At 37.1% G+C, this 20,911-nt stretch overlaps 1 protein-coding gene across 8 annotated transcripts in view; it reads left to right on the forward strand.

Moving 5' to 3' along the window:
* The window catches only part of DTNB (dystrobrevin beta), a 251,360-nt gene that overhangs the window by 123,615 nt on the left and 106,834 nt on the right, over positions 1 to 20,911 (forward strand). For all 8 annotated transcript variants that reach the window (XM_034659796.1, XM_034659801.1, XM_034659799.1 and 5 more), the window contains exon 9: positions 3,901 to 4,025. In XM_034659796.1, coding sequence (XP_034515687.1) covers positions 3,901 to 4,025 — 125 coding nt within the window. The remainder of the gene's footprint in view (positions 1 to 3,900; positions 4,026 to 20,911) is intronic.

Consider the following 20,911-nt stretch of genomic DNA (forward strand, 5'->3'; position numbering starts at 1 on the left):
GAACACATTGATGAAAGGAATGTTCAGTATATAAAGATGTCATTTCTCTCCGAAACTGATGAGTTCCCATCGCAATCTGCACAGGGTGTTTTGTGGTAAATGACAAATTCTTTTTAAAACTGACGTGGAAATTCAAAGGGTCAGAAATAACGAAGACACTCCTAAAGAAGAATGTAAGGTACTAGCTGAGAAGAAAGGAGGAAGCTACAATTAAATCCGTTACACCGTACGGAGATAGAAATGGACTGTTGAGTAGAAAACAAATGAACTATTAAATGATCCTGTGGCAATTGATTATCTATAAAGAATAAAATTAGATTCTTTCCTCATACCTATCCAAAAACAAAAAATCAGTTCTAAGTAGATTCAAATAAAATATAAAAGAGAAAAACTATAAAACTTTAGAAGACAATGTGGGAGAATATCTTTATGACCTCAGGTAAAGAATATTTCTTAAGATATAAAAAGCACAAATATAATGGAAAAGATTAATAAATTGGGACTACTGTTAACGGTAGTTAAAGAAGACTGTTCATCAAAAACAAGCCTTAAAATAGGAGTTATTTGGAGACATAAATTCCGTAGGGTTAAAATACAAAAAATATAAAGAACTCTTACAAGGCACCTGGCTGACTCAGTCGTTTAAGTGCCTGCCTTTGGCTCAGGTCATGATCACCAGAGTCCCTGATCAGCGGGAATCCTTCTTCTCCCTCACCCTCTGTCCCACCCCCGGCTCGTGCTCTGTCCTTCTCTCGAATAAAATCTTTAAGAAAAAAAAAAAAGAGCTCTTACAAATCAATAAGAGAAAGGCAACCCACTGAAACACTACACCAAAGACAGGAATAGACAGGAATAGGCTTTTCACAGAAGAAGAAACCCAAATGGCTCGTAAACATTGGAAAAGATGCTCAATCTTTTTGGCGATCGGGGAATTGCGAATTAAAACCACAGTACCATTTATCACCCACTAAATTGGCAAATGTTAAAATATCTGACAATAATAATGGTTAGCCAGAATGTGGAGATTTAGGAAGTCTCTCACACAGCTGATGGAATGGAAATTAGTGTAACCACTTTGTAAAAACAAGTTGGCAGTGCCTAGTAAAATTGAACGTACATACCTCACAACCGGGTAATTCCACTCTGATGAAATTCTTACACATGGCCACCAGGAGACATGGACAAGAAAGTTTATAGCAACACTGTGAGTGAAAGGGGAAAAAATGGAAACAACCCAAATGTTCATCAGCAGTGGAATGAATTATAAATTATGTTGTAATTAAGCAATGAAATACAATCAGTTGGTGAAAAAAATGTATGACTTACAGTTACATGTATCAGTATGGATGATTTGTGATGTAATTTTGAGTGAAAGCAGCAAGTTGCAGTAAAATATATCTAAGTCTATATAGATTTTAAACATGTATTAAATCGTGTATAATTTATGCATAATTGCTAAAATAATAAAATCAAAGACATGATTAATACAAAATCCAGGATCTAGGTTACCAAGAGAGGGGCAGGTGCGGTGGGGAGGGGGCTGTTAGCATAAGATCCCACAGCAAGCTTCTGAGTGACTGCCATATTTCCATTTCTTAGGCAGAATAGTGGGTAGGTGGATATTGGTTTTATAACTTTTTAAACTGCATATACACATTTTATACATTCTGATATAGTTTTTAAAAACTGTAGCCTGTAGTATTTTTAAGAGATGGTAGGAAATGTTTTGAAATTAGGTAACGTGGATTATTGAAAATGTACAAGGTTTGAAAATCATCACCTAAGAGCGTGTTGGGAGGAGTTTTCCTTTTTCAGGTTAAGGCTGCTCCATATGTTTATTAGTTGGAGAGACCAAGTGACGGGAAAGGTATGGAGACGTAAAGTGCTTTCTCTGCAGACGGGCTTAAACGAGGTGTGGAAGGCACCAGTCCTTGCACCTGGGCTACCTCTCTTCCTTCCCCGCTTCTGTAAATATTTAGTGACTGACTGGGCCAGAGAGGTAATGTCCCTATCTTGGAGCTTCTAGCTGTTTTCGGATTCATGCTTAACAGGTTTTGTTAATCTTAGCTTCCTAAACTAACTAGATAGCAAAATTCACTTCAGGTCCATATCATAATTTACTCTTTGATATCTTTTTAAGGAAGTCATATATTTACATGTTTAGACAAACTAGTTGAATGCATTGTCTTTAAAATTTTCAGAGTAATATATCCTTTTTGGTCTGGTCCTAGCCCAGTTTATATTCTAATTCCTATATATATTTATTCTCAGTTTTTCCCTTTCTGTGCATATCAAAACTCTTGATATGTTCTAATTCTTTGGAATTGACCTTGATGTATTAATTTTACCTCTCTGTCTATATTTTTGAGACTCAACATTGGATCTGATCTTAAACCTTGACTTTAAAGCAGTATTTTCAAAAGCATTATAAGCATACTACTAGAGATTATAAGGTGATACAAAGGGAAACATTATTTATTTTAATAGTCATGTAATTAATTTAATTTATAATTTTATTATAAAAAATATACACATGAAACGTGTGGTTTCATGGCTGTGTTTGCTCAGGGTGCAGCTAAAGTCAAGTCTCTATGATCATCCGTCTCACACAGACTGCATGAATTAACAGTGCGGCTGCTTCTTAGACACGGCAGAATATCATGAAATTAATACATGGATTACGGTTGCAGCATTTAGTTGTAAAAGTGAATCGAGGTATGCTCTGATGTCCTCTGTCTCCTGTTTGTGTTATAACTCAAAAAATAAGCTTATGTGGTTTGGTCAGGAAAAAGAAATCTAGAAAATTCATCTAGGCAAATTGTTCAAATAACGTTCTATTATAGGACAGACTCTGGAACTATAAAGACAATTAAGACATAGAACCTACCTTTCAGGAACACCAGTTTCACAGAGATAGGCACATCAATTAAAAAGTGCACCATAGCGTTGTAAGTTGCACAGCTGCGAACAAGTTCTCTTTTCCAGTTAGAGTGGTACATATGGTAATACACTGCAGAGGGAGTAGAATGAAATATTTACACCTTTTGCAGTTAATACCCTTCCAAGGAAATCTCAAGAACTATGTTGTTTAAAGGGAATTGGGTGGGTAATAACATCAGTACATGAAGAGCCTCCTTTATATATGGGTTTCCGACATGAATGTCCTGAATAACTTAATTGTGGCATATTGTTTACTTTTGTGCATATTTACTGGTAAATGTTAGACTCACTGGTCTTTGGATTTGGTGTATTTTGTTCTACCGTACAGAGAAATCTATTAGTATGCCAACTTATTCTCGTACCTTCAGCATATCTGAGTGTATAGCCACGGGTCTGATGCTGTCTGCCTGTGAATGTGAGGGCACTCATCTGTGTCTGTATACATAGCCAGACCCTTAGCACTAGATGTTCCGCCTCACGTTTATTTTGGGAATATTCTCTTAATAGGCACGTTTTGGGATGTGACTTAGTCAGCTAATTTGCTAACATTCAAAAGCCATGAGCTCTCAGCATTATCTTAGCCTTTTAGTATTTTAGTCCAGCAAAAATTTCTGACGCTGATTGGGAAATTAACTATAACATCTTACCAAAAATGATCCAGAAGCATCAAAAGAGAGAGTTCATGCAAAGGGCACAGAGAGATGTTCAAAAGGAAAGTTAACGTTAACTTAAGAGTGCATAGTAGAAATGAGGGAGTGAGCATAGAAATGAAGGACTACAGTGACCTTGGAACAGCTGGAGGTTCCTTTCTGTTAGGGCAAATAATGTTGATTATAATGCATCTTGGCTTTTATTTCAAAAGATATTTTCTGCAGTTCTTGTCACCAAGTTCTTTTGAAATTCTTTTTCATTCTTTTGAAGGTTTAATTTCTTATTTCCTTATTTTCTACTTTGACACAGAAATCCCCTGCAAAGAAGCTGAGCCATGCAATTAGTAAATCTTTGGGGTGTGTACCCACCAGAGAACCCCCGCATCCTGTTTTTCCTGAGCAACCAGAGAAACCACTTGACCTTGCAAATATAGTGTAAGTATATACCTGGATCTGGATGTGGACTATACTGAAATGGAGACCTTGCTGAATTCTTTTGGATCAAAACCAGCTTCACCTAACGTAAACATTTAACCTTGTGGTTTTTACTTTACTTTGGGGGAACTTAAGGACTTCAAGATTTCATTTCTTTAAGTCACCATAAATCTTTACATGGAAGCCTAGCTCCTGAGCCCAGAAGCCTAAGTAATGTAATGATCTCAAACAGAAACATTAATTCATATACTGAAGAGTAATTACGGAACTAGTTTTAGCAAGGTTGCCTTTTTTGGTCTGTGTGTTCTTCCGTAAATCAGCGGTAGAGATCATTTCTTTTCTGCGGCAATAATGCCCATTGTTATTTTTTAAAATTAGTTCAGGCAACATGGAAATGAAAATCATCTTCATTTGCTTCTTTGTATTGAGAGAAAATTAGGAAACTTATATAAGATTGTGTCCTATAAATAAAACTAGTGTTTTATTTTTGCTTTCTTTGAATATTCATGCTAAATGAAAGAAAGCCGGACAGAAACAAAAAAGAGAAGTAGAGAAAGAGGAAGAGTAAGGAGGAGAAGAAACAATGAAGCATTAAGATTCAGCCTCTAAACTGAATTCCTCACTTTGAATTAAATGGTGATGTTACTTTTGTCCTCCTGGATAAAGACAGTAGGGTGTTTTGTTTTGTTTTGTTTTGAGGGGGGCAGGGGCAGAGGAGGAGAGAAAGAGAATCTTAAGCGGGCTCCGCGCCCAGCAGGAGCCTGACACGGGGCTCAATCTCACAACCCTGAGATCATGACCTGAGCTGAAATCAAGGGTCAGATGCTTAACCAGCTGAGCCACCCAGGTGTCCCAAAGTTAGTAGGTTTTTGATCATTAGTCTTTATCGGGTGTTGACAAGTTTTTCTGTGGGAGTAGACATCTGTTTTCTTTTACCTCCCTATAAAACTCTTAGGGTTCTAGATCTTTTCTTTCTCATTCAACAATTTGAAAAACTTTTATTAAAATAATGCATACATGTAAATTAGAAATGTAATAATTCAGAAGAACATATAATAAAATGCAGCACATCCTTCCACACTTCTTGTGTTTTGTCTAGGGTTTTGATCTGTGAGATCTTTTTGCATTTGAACAGTAACTCGTTTCAGAGCAATTTATTGGACTGTCCTTCATTCCCCCACTGACCTACAGTGCCACGCTTGTCATAAATGAAGCGTCCAGATGGACATGGTCTGGTTCTGGGCTCTCCTGTTCCTGTGGTCAAATGGTCTGTCCTTATGCCAACATCTTACTATCTTAATTACTGTAAGGGATTAAGTAATGTTTTTAGGAGTATCTTGTCTATTCTTTGCCCTTTGCTCTTTCATAAAAATTTTAGAATCAGCTTATTGTGTCCCTTATAAAATTTTGTTTGGATTTTGATTAGAGATTCACTGGGTCTAAAGATCAAATTGGGGAGAATTGACATCTTTACAGTATTAAGTCTTCCATGTCATGAATGTGTTATGTCTTTCCATGTATTTAAATATCATTTTGTGCCTTTCAGTAAAGCTTTATAATTTTCCCCAGGAAGGTATTCTATATGTTAGATTAATTCTTCTGTACTTTTAAAGATTCTTCTGTACATTTGTTGTTGCTGTTGCAAATGATGCCTTTTTTTCCCCTACAGTATTTTTGAGACGTAATTTACATGTGATCAAATGCACCCACTTCAAGTGTACAATTCAGTGAGTTTTGGCAAATGTATACAGTATGCAAATGGTATTTTCATTGAATTATGTTTCTCAACAGTGTATTGCTGGTATGTGGAAATGCAAATTGTGTCTGTATTTTCATCCACTATCTACTCATCTTGCCTGATGTGCTCATTAATTCCAGTAGTTTGTGCTCAGATTTTTTTGGATTTCCTATAAATAATTATATCACCTGCAAATAATGATAGTTTTGTTTTTTACCTCCCACTCCTTGTACTTTTAAATATTAATCATACTTTTTTTTTCTTTTAGTCTTCTCACGCTGGCTGAACCGCCAGTGCAATATTGAATAGGAGTAGTTTGGTGGGCATTCTTCTGTTATTGCCAATCCCAGAGAGACAGCTTTCAGCGTTCTTTAAGTGTGCTATTTGATGTAGGTTTTGTAGAAAGAGTTTACTAGGTGAAAGTGCTTCCCTTGTATGCCTCCGCTTGCTAAGAGTGCTCTTTTTGGGTCATGAATGGATGTGGAATTTTATCAAAGACTTTTCTGCCTTGACATGATCATGGGAGTTTCTTTCTTCTATTAATGTAGCGAATGATATGAATTTTTTTAAAACAGCCATACATTCCTAGAATAAACATAAGTTGACTCTCCTTTTAATACACTGCTAGATTACATTTGCTAATGTTTTGCCTAGATTTTGCCTATGTTTAAAAGTTAAGTTGTCCTTAGGGGCGCCTGGGTGGCACAGCGGTTAAGCGTCTGCCTTCGGCTCAGGGCGTGATCCCAGCGTTACGGGATTGAGCCCCACGTCAGGCTCCTCTGCTATGAGCCTGCTTCTTCCTCTCCGTCTCCCCCTGCTTGTGTTCCCTCTCTCGCTGGCTATCTCTATCTCTGTCGAATAAATAAATAAAATCTTTAAAAAAAAATAAAATAAAAGTTAAGTTGTCCTGTAATTTCCCTTGTTTTTTGTTTTGTTTTGTTTTTAAGACAAAGTTTGCCCAGTTTGCTATCTTCAGAAAGTTGAGGAGCATTCTTTCTTTTTCTGTTTTTTGAAAGAGCTTATTTAAAATTGGAATTATTTGCTACTTCAGTTTTTGGTGAAATTCACCAATGATGTTATCTCTGCCAAAAGCCTTCTTTGTGGGAAAACTCTGAACTGTGAATTCCATTTTTAAAAACAATTATAAGACCTCATTTTTCTTTTTGAGTCACTCTAGAACATTTTATATTTGTAGGAATTTATTAATTTCATTTGAATTTTCAAAATTATTGGCACAAAGTTTTTAACATTTGTCTATAGTATGGTATGGTGCTAATGTCCCTTTTAAATTCCCACTCTCGTGTATTTGTGGTTTTTCTCTCTCTTTGGTTTTTTTCCTTGAACACATCTTGCCATAGGTTTGTCCAGTCTATTGGACTTTTAGAGGACCAACTTTTTTTTTTTTTTAAAGATTTTATTTATTTATTGGACAGAGAGAGACACAGCGAGAGAGGCTACACCAGCAGGGGGAGTGGCAGAGGGAGAAGCAGGCTTCCTGCTGAGCAGAGAGCCCCAATGTGGGGCTCGATCCCTGGACCCTGAGATCATGACCTGAGCTGAAGGCAGATGTTAAATGGCTGAGGCGCCCCTAGAGGACCAACTTTTGGTTTTGATGATTCTCTTACAGTATGCATTGTATTTTTGAATATTATTTTGAATATTATTTGTTTTTTGAATATTTTGAATAATTTGTATTTTGTATATTTGTAATTTGTATTTTGAATATTATTTGTTTCCAACTTTATCATTTCTTTTGTAACAGTTTCTTTGGGTTTATCTTGCTACTCTCTTTCTAACTTCTTTAAAGATATGATTAGCTTACTCATTTCAGGTTTTTCCCCCTAATATAAGCACATAAGGCTATGAATTTCTCTAAGTTCTCTCTGAGTAGTGTCCAAATTTTCTTATGTAATTTTTTATTGTTCTAAATATTTTCAAAGTTGTGATATGAATTCTTCTTTAAGAATACTATACTTTATTTTTTAAATATTCTTTTATTATTTTTTTTAAGCAATCTTTACACCCAGCATGGAGCTCAAACTCACAACCCTGAAGATCAAGAGTTGCACACTCTATCAGCTAACACCCAGGCGCCCCAAGCAGCATTCTTTCTTGATTTCCAAACATATGAAGATTGTTTAGTTGCTTTTTTTGTTATTAATTTTTAGTTTAATTTCATTTTGGTCTAATAAGTGGTCTGTACTATTCAATTCTTTCAAATTTGTTTTGACATGCTTATTATATGCAGTGTATAATCCAGTTCTTATTATGTTCCTAGTAAGCATGAAAATAATGTTTATTCTTTGCTTGTTTGGTTTAGAGTTCATAGTGAATGAATATAAGTCAATTAGGTCAAGTTTGTTAATCCTGTTGCTCACATCTTCAAAACTGTACGTGTTTTACTAGGAAATTGAAAATTTTTTCTTATCTAGTGACTCTCTTTATTCTTAGTAATAATTCTGTTTGTTCTCAAGTCTGTTTTATTTGCTAAGCATCTTTTAATGTCTTTTGCTGGTATGTGCCTAGTGTAACTTTCCCCATCCTTGAACTTTTAACTTTTCTGTGTCCTTTAGTGTTCAGTATGCTTCTTGTAAATTGTTAGCTGGATTTTAAAAATCCAGTTTGACAACCTGTCTTAACTGGCGAGTTTGGTCCATTTAAACGTATTATTATAACGTTGTTTATAATTAGTCATTATAAGTAAAATTGGCTTTCATTATTACAGTTATAAAAGTATTACTACTGTAATAATTGGACTTTTTTCTACCATCTTATTTTGTGCTATTTATAATGTTTTAAAAATTCCCCTTTATTTGCGTGCCCCACTCCGGTCACCCTTTCCTCGGGGGTAAGCATTCTAATATGCTCATTGTATATCTTTTCACCAGTACATATTCTTGAAAACTAGGTAGCGTTTTATACATTCTTTTAAAAAATTTATGTCTAGTGGCACTATGCAGATTTTACCTATGCGTTCACTCTACCTGGCTGCCTTCAGATCTCTGCCTCCACATAAAATCCTGCCGTAAACATCTCAGATGGACTGGGTAAGAATTTCTTTAAACCCAGGGCACAGTTGTTGGTCAAAAGTTACGTATATCCTGACCAGAGGCAGTGTGTCGGGGAATCCGGTGTTTTAATGTAGACTTCCAGTTAATCTCTTCCATCTGAATTCAGGCCGTGTTCGGCTGCCTCTTCCTGCTGTTCCTGAATTCAGAGACTTTCTGGTCAGTTTCTCTAGTGAGTAACCTCTTGTATTTCACCAGGTCCAGGAAACAGGCGTCTTTGGCTGTGAGGCAGCCACTTAACCCACTGAGCCACCCAGGCGCCCCTGAGAATCTTAATTATCCATTCATTCAGCAAATATTTATTGAGCACCTTCCAGGTGCTATGCAAGGTGCAAATGGTATTCACACAGTACTTTGCTTCTGTGCAAATAGCCTTGGTCAGTGAGGTAGCCAGTTTTATAAAGGGCAGCATCTGCTGGCTTCTGTAGGAAAGAGTTGTAGGTGGAGCTCTAAAGATGAGAAATTTGTGAGGAGTGGGCTGCTGTATATTTCTAATCATGATCAGGAAAAGAAGGTCTCTGTTTTGTACTTAAGAGATGAAGGTGGGTGCTACATTTGAATGCTTAAAGTCAGCAAAATATTTCATTTGAATAGGATCATGATTATTTAATCATTGTTATATTAATATTAATTATACTTATTTAAAAGGGTCCTTTTTTAAACAAAGAATAGACAATCATCTTACACTTTGTGAGTCTTTACACATTGTAGGTATTACTTTAAAACATCTAAGTTGTTTATATTTGTTTTACAAAATATCAGTAATCTTGGTACAGATGAACTCCATCTACTGAGAGGGTTAGGATTGGGGGTAAAATCCAAGAGACTGGATGACCAACACAGTTGAACCTTCCCCTGGGCCGCTAGTTAATTTTTCAAGTAAACTCACCCTTTATAGTTGTTGCATGCTTATTTGCTCATGACTTTTAAAAGATGGCACATGCTAGAAAGTCTGACTTTTCCAATCTGGATCTTTCTCAGAGTAGGGAATAAGGTTTCTTATTAAAGTTTTTAGCTAAAGATCGAATTTGTTAATTTTTTCTTTTTTCTGGCCTCCATTTCATATTTAACATTAATGTTTTCATCTCACTGAGAATATGTTTGTCTATGAAAAATTTCTTATTTCTGGATTTTTTTTCCCTTTTTTTGTTGTTGTCAGATATGAGATAGGAATTTCAGGGTTTTTCTTTCCCCAAATGGATAGCCATTTGTCCCAACTCCATTATTTTCCTGCTGATTTGTTGCAGTTTTAATTTTGCTTTCCTTTTAGCAATTGATACTCACCTTGACACTCTGAGAAATAATATAAATCACATATGTGTCTATATCTGTAAAATAATTCCTTACAAGATGTCTTTACCTTATGGTTTGTCCTTATCTTATTGGCAGGGTAAGAAAGGCTTTTGTGAAGAATAACATTTATAGTAAAGCCTAAAAGATGTGTAGATTTTAGCCATGTTGGAGGTCAGTGGAGGAACATTCCCAGCAGAGGGAGAGCAGTAGGACAGAGAGCAAAGGGAAGGCTGCAGAGGTGGGCAGAGGCCACCTGAGATCTTGGACATGATACTGAACTGAAGGGTTTTAGATGGGAGAGAGAGATGTTGAATTTTGCATTTTAACAAATCACTGCCTGCTGTGTAGAAATAGGGAGTGGGGACCAGGGTGAAAAAGAAGAGGCCTGCTAGAAGCTTTTTTTTTCAGAAGCCAAGTGAGAGATGATGGTGGTTTGGACTCTCATGGTGGTAATGAGAAAAGTTTGTGAACACGTAAGGAATTTCAGGTTTTACCATTATTGTGCTCCTGGAAATAAAACCCCAATGGAGATGTGGGACAGGTATTGAAATCAAATATGAGATACAGTATATTTTAATGTTAATTGCTTAAATTTCATGTTGACATAGAGATTTTTCCAGATCCTCATAAATTCAGGGTTCAAGTGTTGGTATTTACTGAGCCCCCCCAGTGTTCCAAGCCCTTTGCTCACCTCTTCTGTATACATCATTTCATTTAGCTCTTAGGGCAACCTTTGCATTATAAATATCATTCACCTATAATGGGTCAGGAAATGGCATTGGTGAGTTTCAGTGACCTGCCCAAGATCACACAGCTCAAAATGATAGAGCTGGTACTGGACTCCACTCCTAGCCTCTTTCCATTGCACCTCACTTTCCTAACAGGCAGACCCAGTAAGAAGTTATTACCATGGAAGCGCACAGTGATTGAACCATTGTTTGAGCCCTGTGGTTTGTTTTAGAATCAAGAGAGGACATTGAATAGCTGTATGTTAGTTGATTGAGAAATAGAAGGGAGGCAGTGTGGTATGATAGAAGAGAAATTAGATTAAAAATAGAGACATCTGTTTGCTTTACTGTAAAGTCGTGATAATAAAAATTATCTCAGGATATTGTTTAAGGTAAAGGTACTGGAAAGTACTTTTTTAAAAAAAGATTTTATCTATTTGAGAGAGAGAGAGCGTGCGCGTAGGGAGTGGCAGAGGCAACTGGCAAGGGAGAGAATCTCAACCAGACTCCACGCTGAGTGGGGAGCCCGATCGGAGCTCAATCTCACGACCCCGAGATCACGACCTGAGCTGAAACCAAGAGTCAGATGCTTAACCAGACTGAGCCCCCCAGGCACCCCTGAAAGTACTTCTAAGATGTTAGGATGCTATCATACTGTATTCTAAACTTTTAAAGTCTTCTCCTCAGAATTAAGTAAATCATATCACAAAAATGTAACCTCCACAAAGGCTGGGACTCTGTTTTATTCTTCACCAAGTTCCCAGTGCCCAGAATAGTCCTGGTGAATGACACTAACATGATTTATACAAACAGACATCCACCACGTCCCCTCCTCCGCCTTTTTATGTTTGTTCCTTCAGGTAATAGAACAGGTCACGTACCTACAGTAAGTCTCCACTAGATGTCAGGCATATTTCCTTGATTGGTTCAGAGAGAGAGAGAGAGAGAAAGAGAGAGAGTGTGTGTGTGTGTTTCTTTCCCGGTGAGTTGAGAATATTAAGTAAACAAGGTTTTTCAAATAAACCTCAAACAAAACCAATTCAGTTATTATCAACACTAGCAACTTTTCTTACGTGTAAGTCTCTGAGAGAAATTAGTTGTTTCTTTCTGTCAAAACATCTTTATAAAACTTTTTGGCTCTTGATGTCTTGATAGACTTTCTGCTAGTCTAATTCAAGCAATTTGCTGTTACTTAAGATCTAATTATCTAACCACACAGTCCTTATACCTAATTTCTTTAATTAGTGGTTAATCACCATTGCATTTCAGCTTATGGTTATTTATTTCTGAGAGAAGGCAAAACTTCCTGGTGTTGGCTTAGCGTATTTATTCCTCCGAATTTCGTCAGGGGAGAGAATGACCAGTGTCCTATTGGACACACCTGTGATTGATGTGTTCTCCTAAACAGGGGTTGGCAAACTACAGCCCGCAGGTGAAGTCTCGCCTGTTGCCTGTCTTTTGTGGCCCATGAGCTAATGATGATTTTTACATTTTTAAATGGTTGAAGAGAAGAAAAAATATTTCGTGAAATAGTAAGAATAGTAATATTTTGCAAAAATTATATGAAAATCAAATTTCAGTGTCCATAAATAAAGGCTTTTTTTTTTTTAAAGATTTTATTTATTTGACAGAGAGAGACAGCGAGAGAGGGAACACAAGCAAGGGGAGTGTGAGAGGGAGAAGCAGGCTTCCCGCCAAGCAGGGAGTCCAATGCGGGGCTCAATCCCAAGACCCTGGGATCATGACCTGAGCAGAAGGCAGACATTTAATGGCTGAGCCACCGAGGCGCCCCCCCCCCCATAAATTAAGCTTTGTTTGGACAAGCCACTCTTCACTTTCAGGCTACAGTGGTAAAGTTGAATCTTTGTAACTAAGGTTGAATGACCCTCAAAACCTAAAATGTTGTACAGCGCAGGAAATCTAGTCAGTGGTATTGTAATAGCGATGTCTGGTGACAGATGGGAGCTGCACTTGTGGTGAGCACAGCATAATGTATACACTTGTCGAATCACTATGTTGTACACCTGAAGCTAATTAACATTGTGTATCAACTATACTTCAATTTAAAAAAAAAAAAACCTATGGGGCACCTGGGTGGCACAGCGGTTGAGCGTCTGCCTTTGGCTCAGGGCGTGATCCCGGCGTTATGGGATCGAGCCCTGCATCAGGCTCCTCCACTGGGAGCCTGCTTCTTCCTCTCCCACTCCCCCTGCTTATGATCCCTCTCTCGCTGGCTGTCTCTATCTCTGTCGAATAAATAAATAAAATCTTAAAAAAAAAATAAAAATAAAAAATAAAATAAATAAATAAAAAAAACCTAGAATATTTACTATCTGGCTCTTTAGAGAAAAAGTTTTGCTGACCCCGACTCTTAAGGAAGGGTTGATAAAAATTACAAATTTAGGGAACTTTGTGCTTCTTGACATTTTGTTTTTCTGAATGCTCATCATCATCTTTGATGGTTCAGGTTGTTTTTTCAACCCAAGGGTGAAGGTTAATTGGTAACTTCTGTTGAAGCACTTGGATAAAGTTTGTCACCTAGAAACCAGACTGCCTTATTGTTTCTTGCTGCTTATGCATATATAAATATGTAGCCTGTTTGAACAGCTGAGCCAACCAGTTTTTTCCACACTTTGTGTCAAAACAGAATTAACCTAGATAATAAAAAATTATTATTTAGATTATAGTTATAATTAAATAGTTTAATATGGCTCTTATTCTGTTTTAACTGGTCTTCTATTTAATGCTTAGACTGTCAATGCATTATTTTGATTTGATCAAAACAAAACTGTCCTTTATAAATTTAAACTTAATAGATTTTTTTTTTTTAGCTTTAGAAAACTATGCTTGAAACATCTCATGCTTGCAGTATTTGTGAACCTTTTGGTAAAATATGAAAATTCTGCTTATTTTATTCTTATTCATAATGACTGTAAGTAAATCAGTGAGAGTAAATCAGTAAATTTGTGAGACCAGGAATAACATAAGACCATTTGTAAAAGCCCTGTGAAATTTGTAAGACTCTATGAAAAAAGAACTACTTGTTTATGTTTAGACATTAAAGCACATTTTTGTGATGCTTATTTTAAAATGATGGATGAACCTGGATTTGGGGATGGCTTTTGTGACAAGGATGCTTCTGGCTAATTGTCCTGTGCCAAATTGGATGTCTCATTGTTAGCAACTGTTCTTATAAGCCAAATTTGAGTGTTTTCAAAGAGAGTTATTAACTGGCTTTAACTGTATTCTCGAACAAATTGTGGGGCGTTAGAGAACTTACAATATTGGTGTGTTGGTCTGGATTAAAATCACTGTCTTTCACACCTATTTACTGAACTGTATTGTGACTGGGGCTCTGTGCTTGGTGCTGAGGATAGAGTCTTATTTAAGAAGACTGACAAGATGGTACCTTTCTCGTAGATCACTAGATGAATCTGATGTTCTAGGCACTTGAAAGGAGGATCAGATTCATTTTGGAAGGTTACAGTTTTGAGCTATTTCCAACAGGTAGGTATTATGCTTTGACTCTTAGATCATAGCTCATCTGATACTAATTCTGTCTTGCACTTTGCTGTAGTGATTTTGAAAAACCTAGGCAATGGTGACGTCATCTGCTCACCAGTGGGCCAGTGGACACCTTTTATTTCAGGTCTGTCTAATTTAATCTTTGGAGAAAAGAAAAGCTGCTTTTTACTCTCCTATTCACATAGCCTGGAACGTGAGGTTCTTCTGGCTCTGAAGGGTCACGACTCATCTGATACTAATTCTGTCTTAACGTTTTGCTGGGATGATTTTGAAAACCTAGCACCTGAGGAATACAAGAGATTCTCTTAGAGCTTTGAGCTTCTGTTCATCCTGGTTTGGGTGTTGTCTCTTTGGCTCCATTTCAGCCTCAAGGTCCCAGATAATTATTCTCTTCCAGGGTTAGGGCACTTGCTAGCCCTGGAAGTAGCTCTCTCCAAAAAAGAAAGATGGAGCACAGAGAGCACTGGTACTAAGGGTCATGTGTCATGTAAGGGAATCCTAGAAATAGGATAAGGTTTTTGCCCGAACTACAACTACAGTGTGTGTGTGTTGGGGGGGGGGGCGCACGCATTCGTGAACCGCACATGTGAGTATATATGTACGTGTGATATGTGTGTGTGAGAGAGGGATGGTCAGGTGAACAGTATGATGCAGTAAGGAGAAACAGTATTATTTAATACAATAAAACTCAGGGTTTAATCCTAGGAGGGTAATTATTTACAAGTGGCTGTGACTTTGGTCTGCTGAGTTTCACCTCCCCCCTTGAGATTTTTCTCACTCTGTTTACCACTGTCGTAAAGCACTGTGCTTCTAAACTCTAAATTCAGCATGGTCTAAACACCATCCCTTGGTTTTTCCCCCTCTTTTCTTTTCATTGTGGTAAATGTACGTAACATAAAATTTACCATCCTAACCATTTTTCAAGTGTACAGTTCAGTAGTGTTAAGTGTATTTATATTGTTGTGAAACAGATCTCTGGAGCCTTTCAGCTTGCAAATCTGAGACAACCTCTTAAATATCTACTTTCCTTTTACGACAAGCCCGTGCTAACCACCATTCTACTTTCATTTTCTATGAATTTGAGTACTTTAGATACCTCATCTAAGTGGAATCATTTTTTTTTTTTCTTTTTGTGACTGTCTTATTTCGTGTAGCATAATGTCCTCAAGGTTCATCCATGTTGTAGCCCATTTCAGGCCTTATTTTGTTGTATGTATATGCCACATTTCATTTGTTCATTCCTTCCTCAGTGGCTGTTTGGGGTTGCGTTCACCTTTTGGGCTGATCGGAATAATGCTGCCACGAAGATGGGTATACGGAAAACTCTTTGAGACCCTGCTTTCAATTCATTGAGCTATATGCCCAGAGATGGGATCGTGGATGTTAATGATAGTTCCGCTTCTAGTGTTTGAGGAACTTCCGTAGTGTTTTCTGTCGCAGCTGTACCGTTTTACATTCCTACCAACAATGTGCAAGGGCTCCAATTTCTCTACATCCCCACCAATATTTGGTATTTTCCCTTTTTGTTATTGTTGTTTCATTTAAAGTAGTCACCCTAATGGGCATGGGGTAATGTCTCATTGTGGTTTTGCTTTGTCTTTTCTTTTTTTAATAATTTTATTGGGATACAATTTACACACCATAAAATTCACCCACTGTGACAGTTAAATAACTCTTAGTAAATTTATATAATTTTGCAACCATCACCATCATCCAGCTTTAGAACATTTGTACCTTCCAAAAAAGTTTCCTGCTACCTGTTTTTGGTCAATTCCAGCTCCTACTGGTAGCCCCAAGGCAACCACTGATATACTGCCTGTTTCTATGACTTTGTCTTTTCTAGCAATTTCATATAAATAGAAAAATATAACATGTGGTCTTTTGTTTCTGGCTCTTTCGTTTGGCATAATAGTTTTGAGATTTATCCGTATTGTATCAAGTATCAATAGTTCATTCCTTTTAAATGTGGAAAATATCACATTATATGAATATACCAATTTTTATTTATCCCTCAGCAGTTGATGGACATTTTTTTCATTTCCAGTTTTTGCCTATTATGAATAAGGCTTCTATGAACATTTGTGTCTTTGTGCGGACAGTTTTTTTTTAAAACAAGTTTGTTGTTGTTTTAAAGATTTTATTTATGGGACACCTGGGTGCTCAGTCAGTTAAGTGTCTGCCTTCCACTCAGGTCACGATCTCAGGGTCCTGAGATCGAGCCCCATATCTGGCTCCTCTCCCTCTCCCTCTACCCCTGTTCGTGCTCTCTCTTTTTCTCTCTGTCAAATAAATAAATAAAATCTTTAAAAAAAAAATCTTTGCCTGACCCAAGGTCACAAAAATTTTCTCCCTTGTATTCATCTGAAAATTTTATAGTTTTAACCCTTACATTTTAATCTCTAAACCATTTTTGTGTTACTTTTGAACTAATTATGGTAGCTAAAAAAAATCCTTGAAAAGTAATCATTCTTATTAATATTGGAGAAATCTGCTTTTCTTTGAGCTTTATTTCTTCCCAAGCCAAACCTAGGGTATACCTATAATGGAATTTTATTCTGACATTGAGCTTCAGAATTATATTTCATCGAGTGGAATTTCTTTTTTTTTAAAGTTTATTTAAATTTTTTTAGTAATTTCTATACCCAGTGTGGGGCTCAAAATCACGACCCCGAGGTCAAGAGTCACGTTTTTCCGACTGAGCCAGCCAGAGTCTCGAGTGGACTTTCTTTCTTTCTTTCTTTCTTTCTTTCTTTCTTTCTTTCTTTCTTTCTTTCTTTTTCTTTCTCTCTCTCTCTTTCTTTTTCTTTCTTTCTTTCTTTCTTTCTTTCTTTCTTTCTTTCTTTCTTTCTTTCTTTTCTTTCTTCTTTCAGAATTTTATTTATGTATTTGACAGGGAGAGAGACAGCGAGAGAGGGAACACAGCAGGGGGAGCGGGAGAAGGAGAAGGAGGCTTCCTGCTGAGCCGCGAACCTGATGCAAGGGCTCCATGCGGGTCTCCATGCTGTACTTGATCCCAGGACCCTGGGATCATGACCTGAGCCACCCAGATGCCCCTTGAGTGGAATTGCTTAATAGAATGTGTGTACTGTGATCTGGTTGCAATTTAGAATAATCTGAATATTTCTTGCCACCGTTATAGGTCTTTATATTGCCCACTTTTGATTAGTACCTGAATTTAGCACCTGCTAAATTAGCTCTTTTCATTTTTCTTAAACCTCAAATCTATCTACATATTTCTAACAAATGAATCTTCTTGAATCACTGCCTTTATCATATTACTTCCCTGTTTAAAAGTCTGTAAAACTCCATTGCCTGTAGAATTAAGGAGGCACTCCTCATGTTGGAATTCAAGACCCTGTGTAATTAGGACCCACCCCACTCTTTGAATCTTATCTTCTTCTGCTAAATTTATGTAGTATGAAGCCTGTGCTTCAGCCAAACCTACCTCCTTCCTACCCTTTAAAACTTTGTAACTCTTCCTGCCCCTCTGAACTGACTCATGAACTTCCCAGGCCAACTACCCCCTTTCTTGAATGCCCTTTTTTGCCTCTTTCAGACTTTTCCTCTTTCGTATATCCATGAGCCAAGCTTTATTCTATTGTATCCACAAAACCTTTGAACCCTGAAGCAGCTAACTCATACGGATCTCTTCTTTCCTTCCCTGAATTCCTTTAGCTCTTACTGGTTTATCAGTCACCTGGACACCCAAAGTGCTGTTTTCTTCTTTAAGGATTTTTTGAGTACGTATTAGACCTGGATTTCTTGAAGTTGTAAGCACCTCCTTTGCACCTTCAACTTTTTTTTTTTTTTAAAGATTTTATTTATTTATTCTACAGAGATAGAGACAGCCAGCGAGAGAGGAAACACAAGCAGGGGGAGTGGGAGAGGAAGAAGCAGGCTCATAGCGGAGGAGCCTGATGTGGGGCTCAATCCCATAACGCCGGGATCACGCCCTGAGCCGAAGGCAGACGTTTAACCGCTGTGCCACCCAGGTGCCCCTGCACCTTCAACTCCTTAAGGGATGTCCTTTGTGTATGTCATTTGTGCCTGGTACTTTTCCAGGTGTTTGTGGGACTAAACTTCACTGACTTGTTATTGCTTCTAGAGTATGGAGCACAGTTGTAAATTCTCAATGAATTAGGTTAAATTTGGCAAGTTATTTGTAGTCCCTCTCTTCAGGGTCACATTCTGGGACCTTGCTTATTGATTGGATACAACTTTGCTGATCTTACTGAAGCTTTGGAAGGCAATTAAGGAAAGGCTACTCAGATTGTAAAAATCTGTATTTTTTAATGAGCTTTCGGAGAGAAGGTCTTATTATATTTACTACTCAGAATAATCCTAGAGGTCAAGATAAGGACAAAATAAGGCATTTTCTCCTTTGGTAAAGTAACCTTTCTCTTTTGTCTTACTTACTTTTTTCCCCTTTTGGATAATGTTAATGGGTCATCTTGAGGGTGAAACTGGATACCTTGCCTCCGAGCGTGAATTTAAGGAAATATTCTGCTAAATTGTACTGAATGATTTTCCTCCTTGGTTTTTCACTTTTTAAATGGAATTCTTTTTGGAACTTAAGTGACTTCTTTTTTCTCTTTAGTCATTTCTTTCCAGCTGCCACCACCTCATGTTTAATTCTGTGTAAGTCCAGCTGTTATTTTTTACTCGCTTCCTGTGTCCAGTTTATCACAAGAAAAACATTCTTGTTAAGAGCTTCTCTATAGCGTTTCTTGAGATGAATATTTAACATCTTCATTTTAAGAAATTGATTAAACTGCCATCCATATCATCTGTGTGAACTTAGACCTTTTGAGAGCTTGAAAGTGTAGAAGTGGTATATATAGTGGAATTAAAATCTTGCTGACAGATTGGGACGTGGAGAATGAGAGAAAGAGAGGAGTCAGTTTGGCCTAAATAACTGGAAAAATAGAGATGGAGATGCCCACAGGTGAAACACATTTGGGTAGAATTAGACCTCCATTTTGGACATGTTCAATTTATTTTGACAGCCAAATAGGAATGTCAGATAGGCAGTTTATATACATCTTGGAGGATGTTCATGGGATATGTGTAGTTTGGAAATATAAATTTGGGAATTGACAACTTAGAGGTAATGTTTAGATAGAAAAAAACATATAAGTATCAAATCCTGTTAGTAGTTTCTTCATTAGAGGATTATTCAGTTAGTTGATTTTTTTTTTTTAAGTAGGATCCACATCCAGTGTGAAGCCCAGTGTGGGGCTCGAACTCACAACCCTGAGACAAGACCTGAGCTGAGATCAGGAGTCTGGTGCTTAAGTCACTGAGCCACCCAGCACCCCCAGCTATCCAATTTTTAAAAATTCTTTTTTTCTAATATGCTGAGTTAAGACGATTATTTTTTTAAGCTTATTTATTTATAATATCTACATCCAGTGTGGGGCTCAAACTCACCACCCCTGATATCAGGAGTTGTATGCTCTTCCGACTGAGCCAGCCAGGCGCCCCTAAGGCAATTTTTAAAATTTCCGAACACATGAGACTTTTTGGGAGTATTCCTTGATGCTTTCTGATACTATTGGACTTCGGTCAGAGGTGGCACTCTGTATGATATTGATTCTTCGGTAGAGTTGAGATTTCTTTTAGGGTTAAGTGTCTGAACAATTTTTCTAAACATCCTGTGTTTGCTTTAAAAGATTCTCAGATTATTGGGTGTAGTGTTCCCGGTATTCCCATTAGATCAAGTTTGTTAATTATGTGTGTAAAGAAGATTAAATTTAATTTTAAAAATAAAAATGCATTAAGTGACCATAGGTGGAAATGCCAGCTGGCTGAATGCTATGGGAGAAGCTTGTGGTAAATTTTCCATTATGAGCATTTGGTACAGAGGAATTGTTTCTTAGCAATTTGGACAGAAATGACCGTGATGTACTCTGGAGAACTGTGTGGTGACTCAGAGAACCTTTAGTGATGATGAAGACACTGATGTCAAAGATGCAAAGAGTTTGGGTGGGGGCACCTGGGTGGCTCAGTCGGTTAGGCATCCGACTCTTGATCTCAGCTCAGGTCTTGACCTCAGGGTCATGAGTTTGGGCCCCATGTTGGGCTCCGTGCTGGACGTGGAGCCTATTTAAAAACAAAAACAAACAAACAAAAAAAACCCCCAAAGAGTTTGAATGAAATTGATTCATGAAAGTGAAATAAAGTTATATTTCTAAATTATTGTGAACTTAAATGTTAAGTAGCAATGGAAGGAAAGAGAGAAATAGGATTACGTAGAGTACAAGTAGCAACAAACTTCTGATGTATTTTTTCTTTTTAAAAAAATAGGGGAAATGGGGCTCCTGGGTGGCTCGTGGAGCCTATTTAAAAACAAAAACAAACAAACAAAAAAAAACCCCAAAGAGTTTGAATGAAATTGATTCATGAAAGTGAAATAAAGTTATATTTCTAAATTATTGTGAACTTAAATGTTAAGTAGCAATGGAAGGAAAGAGAGAAATAGGATTACGTAGAGTACAAGTAGCAACAAACTTCTGATGTATTTTTTCTTTTTAA

The sequence above is a fragment of the Ailuropoda melanoleuca genome, chromosome 4 (assembly GCF_002007445.2).
Source record: "Ailuropoda melanoleuca isolate Jingjing chromosome 4, ASM200744v2, whole genome shotgun sequence".
NCBI lineage: Eukaryota > Metazoa > Chordata > Mammalia > Carnivora > Ursidae > Ailuropoda > Ailuropoda melanoleuca.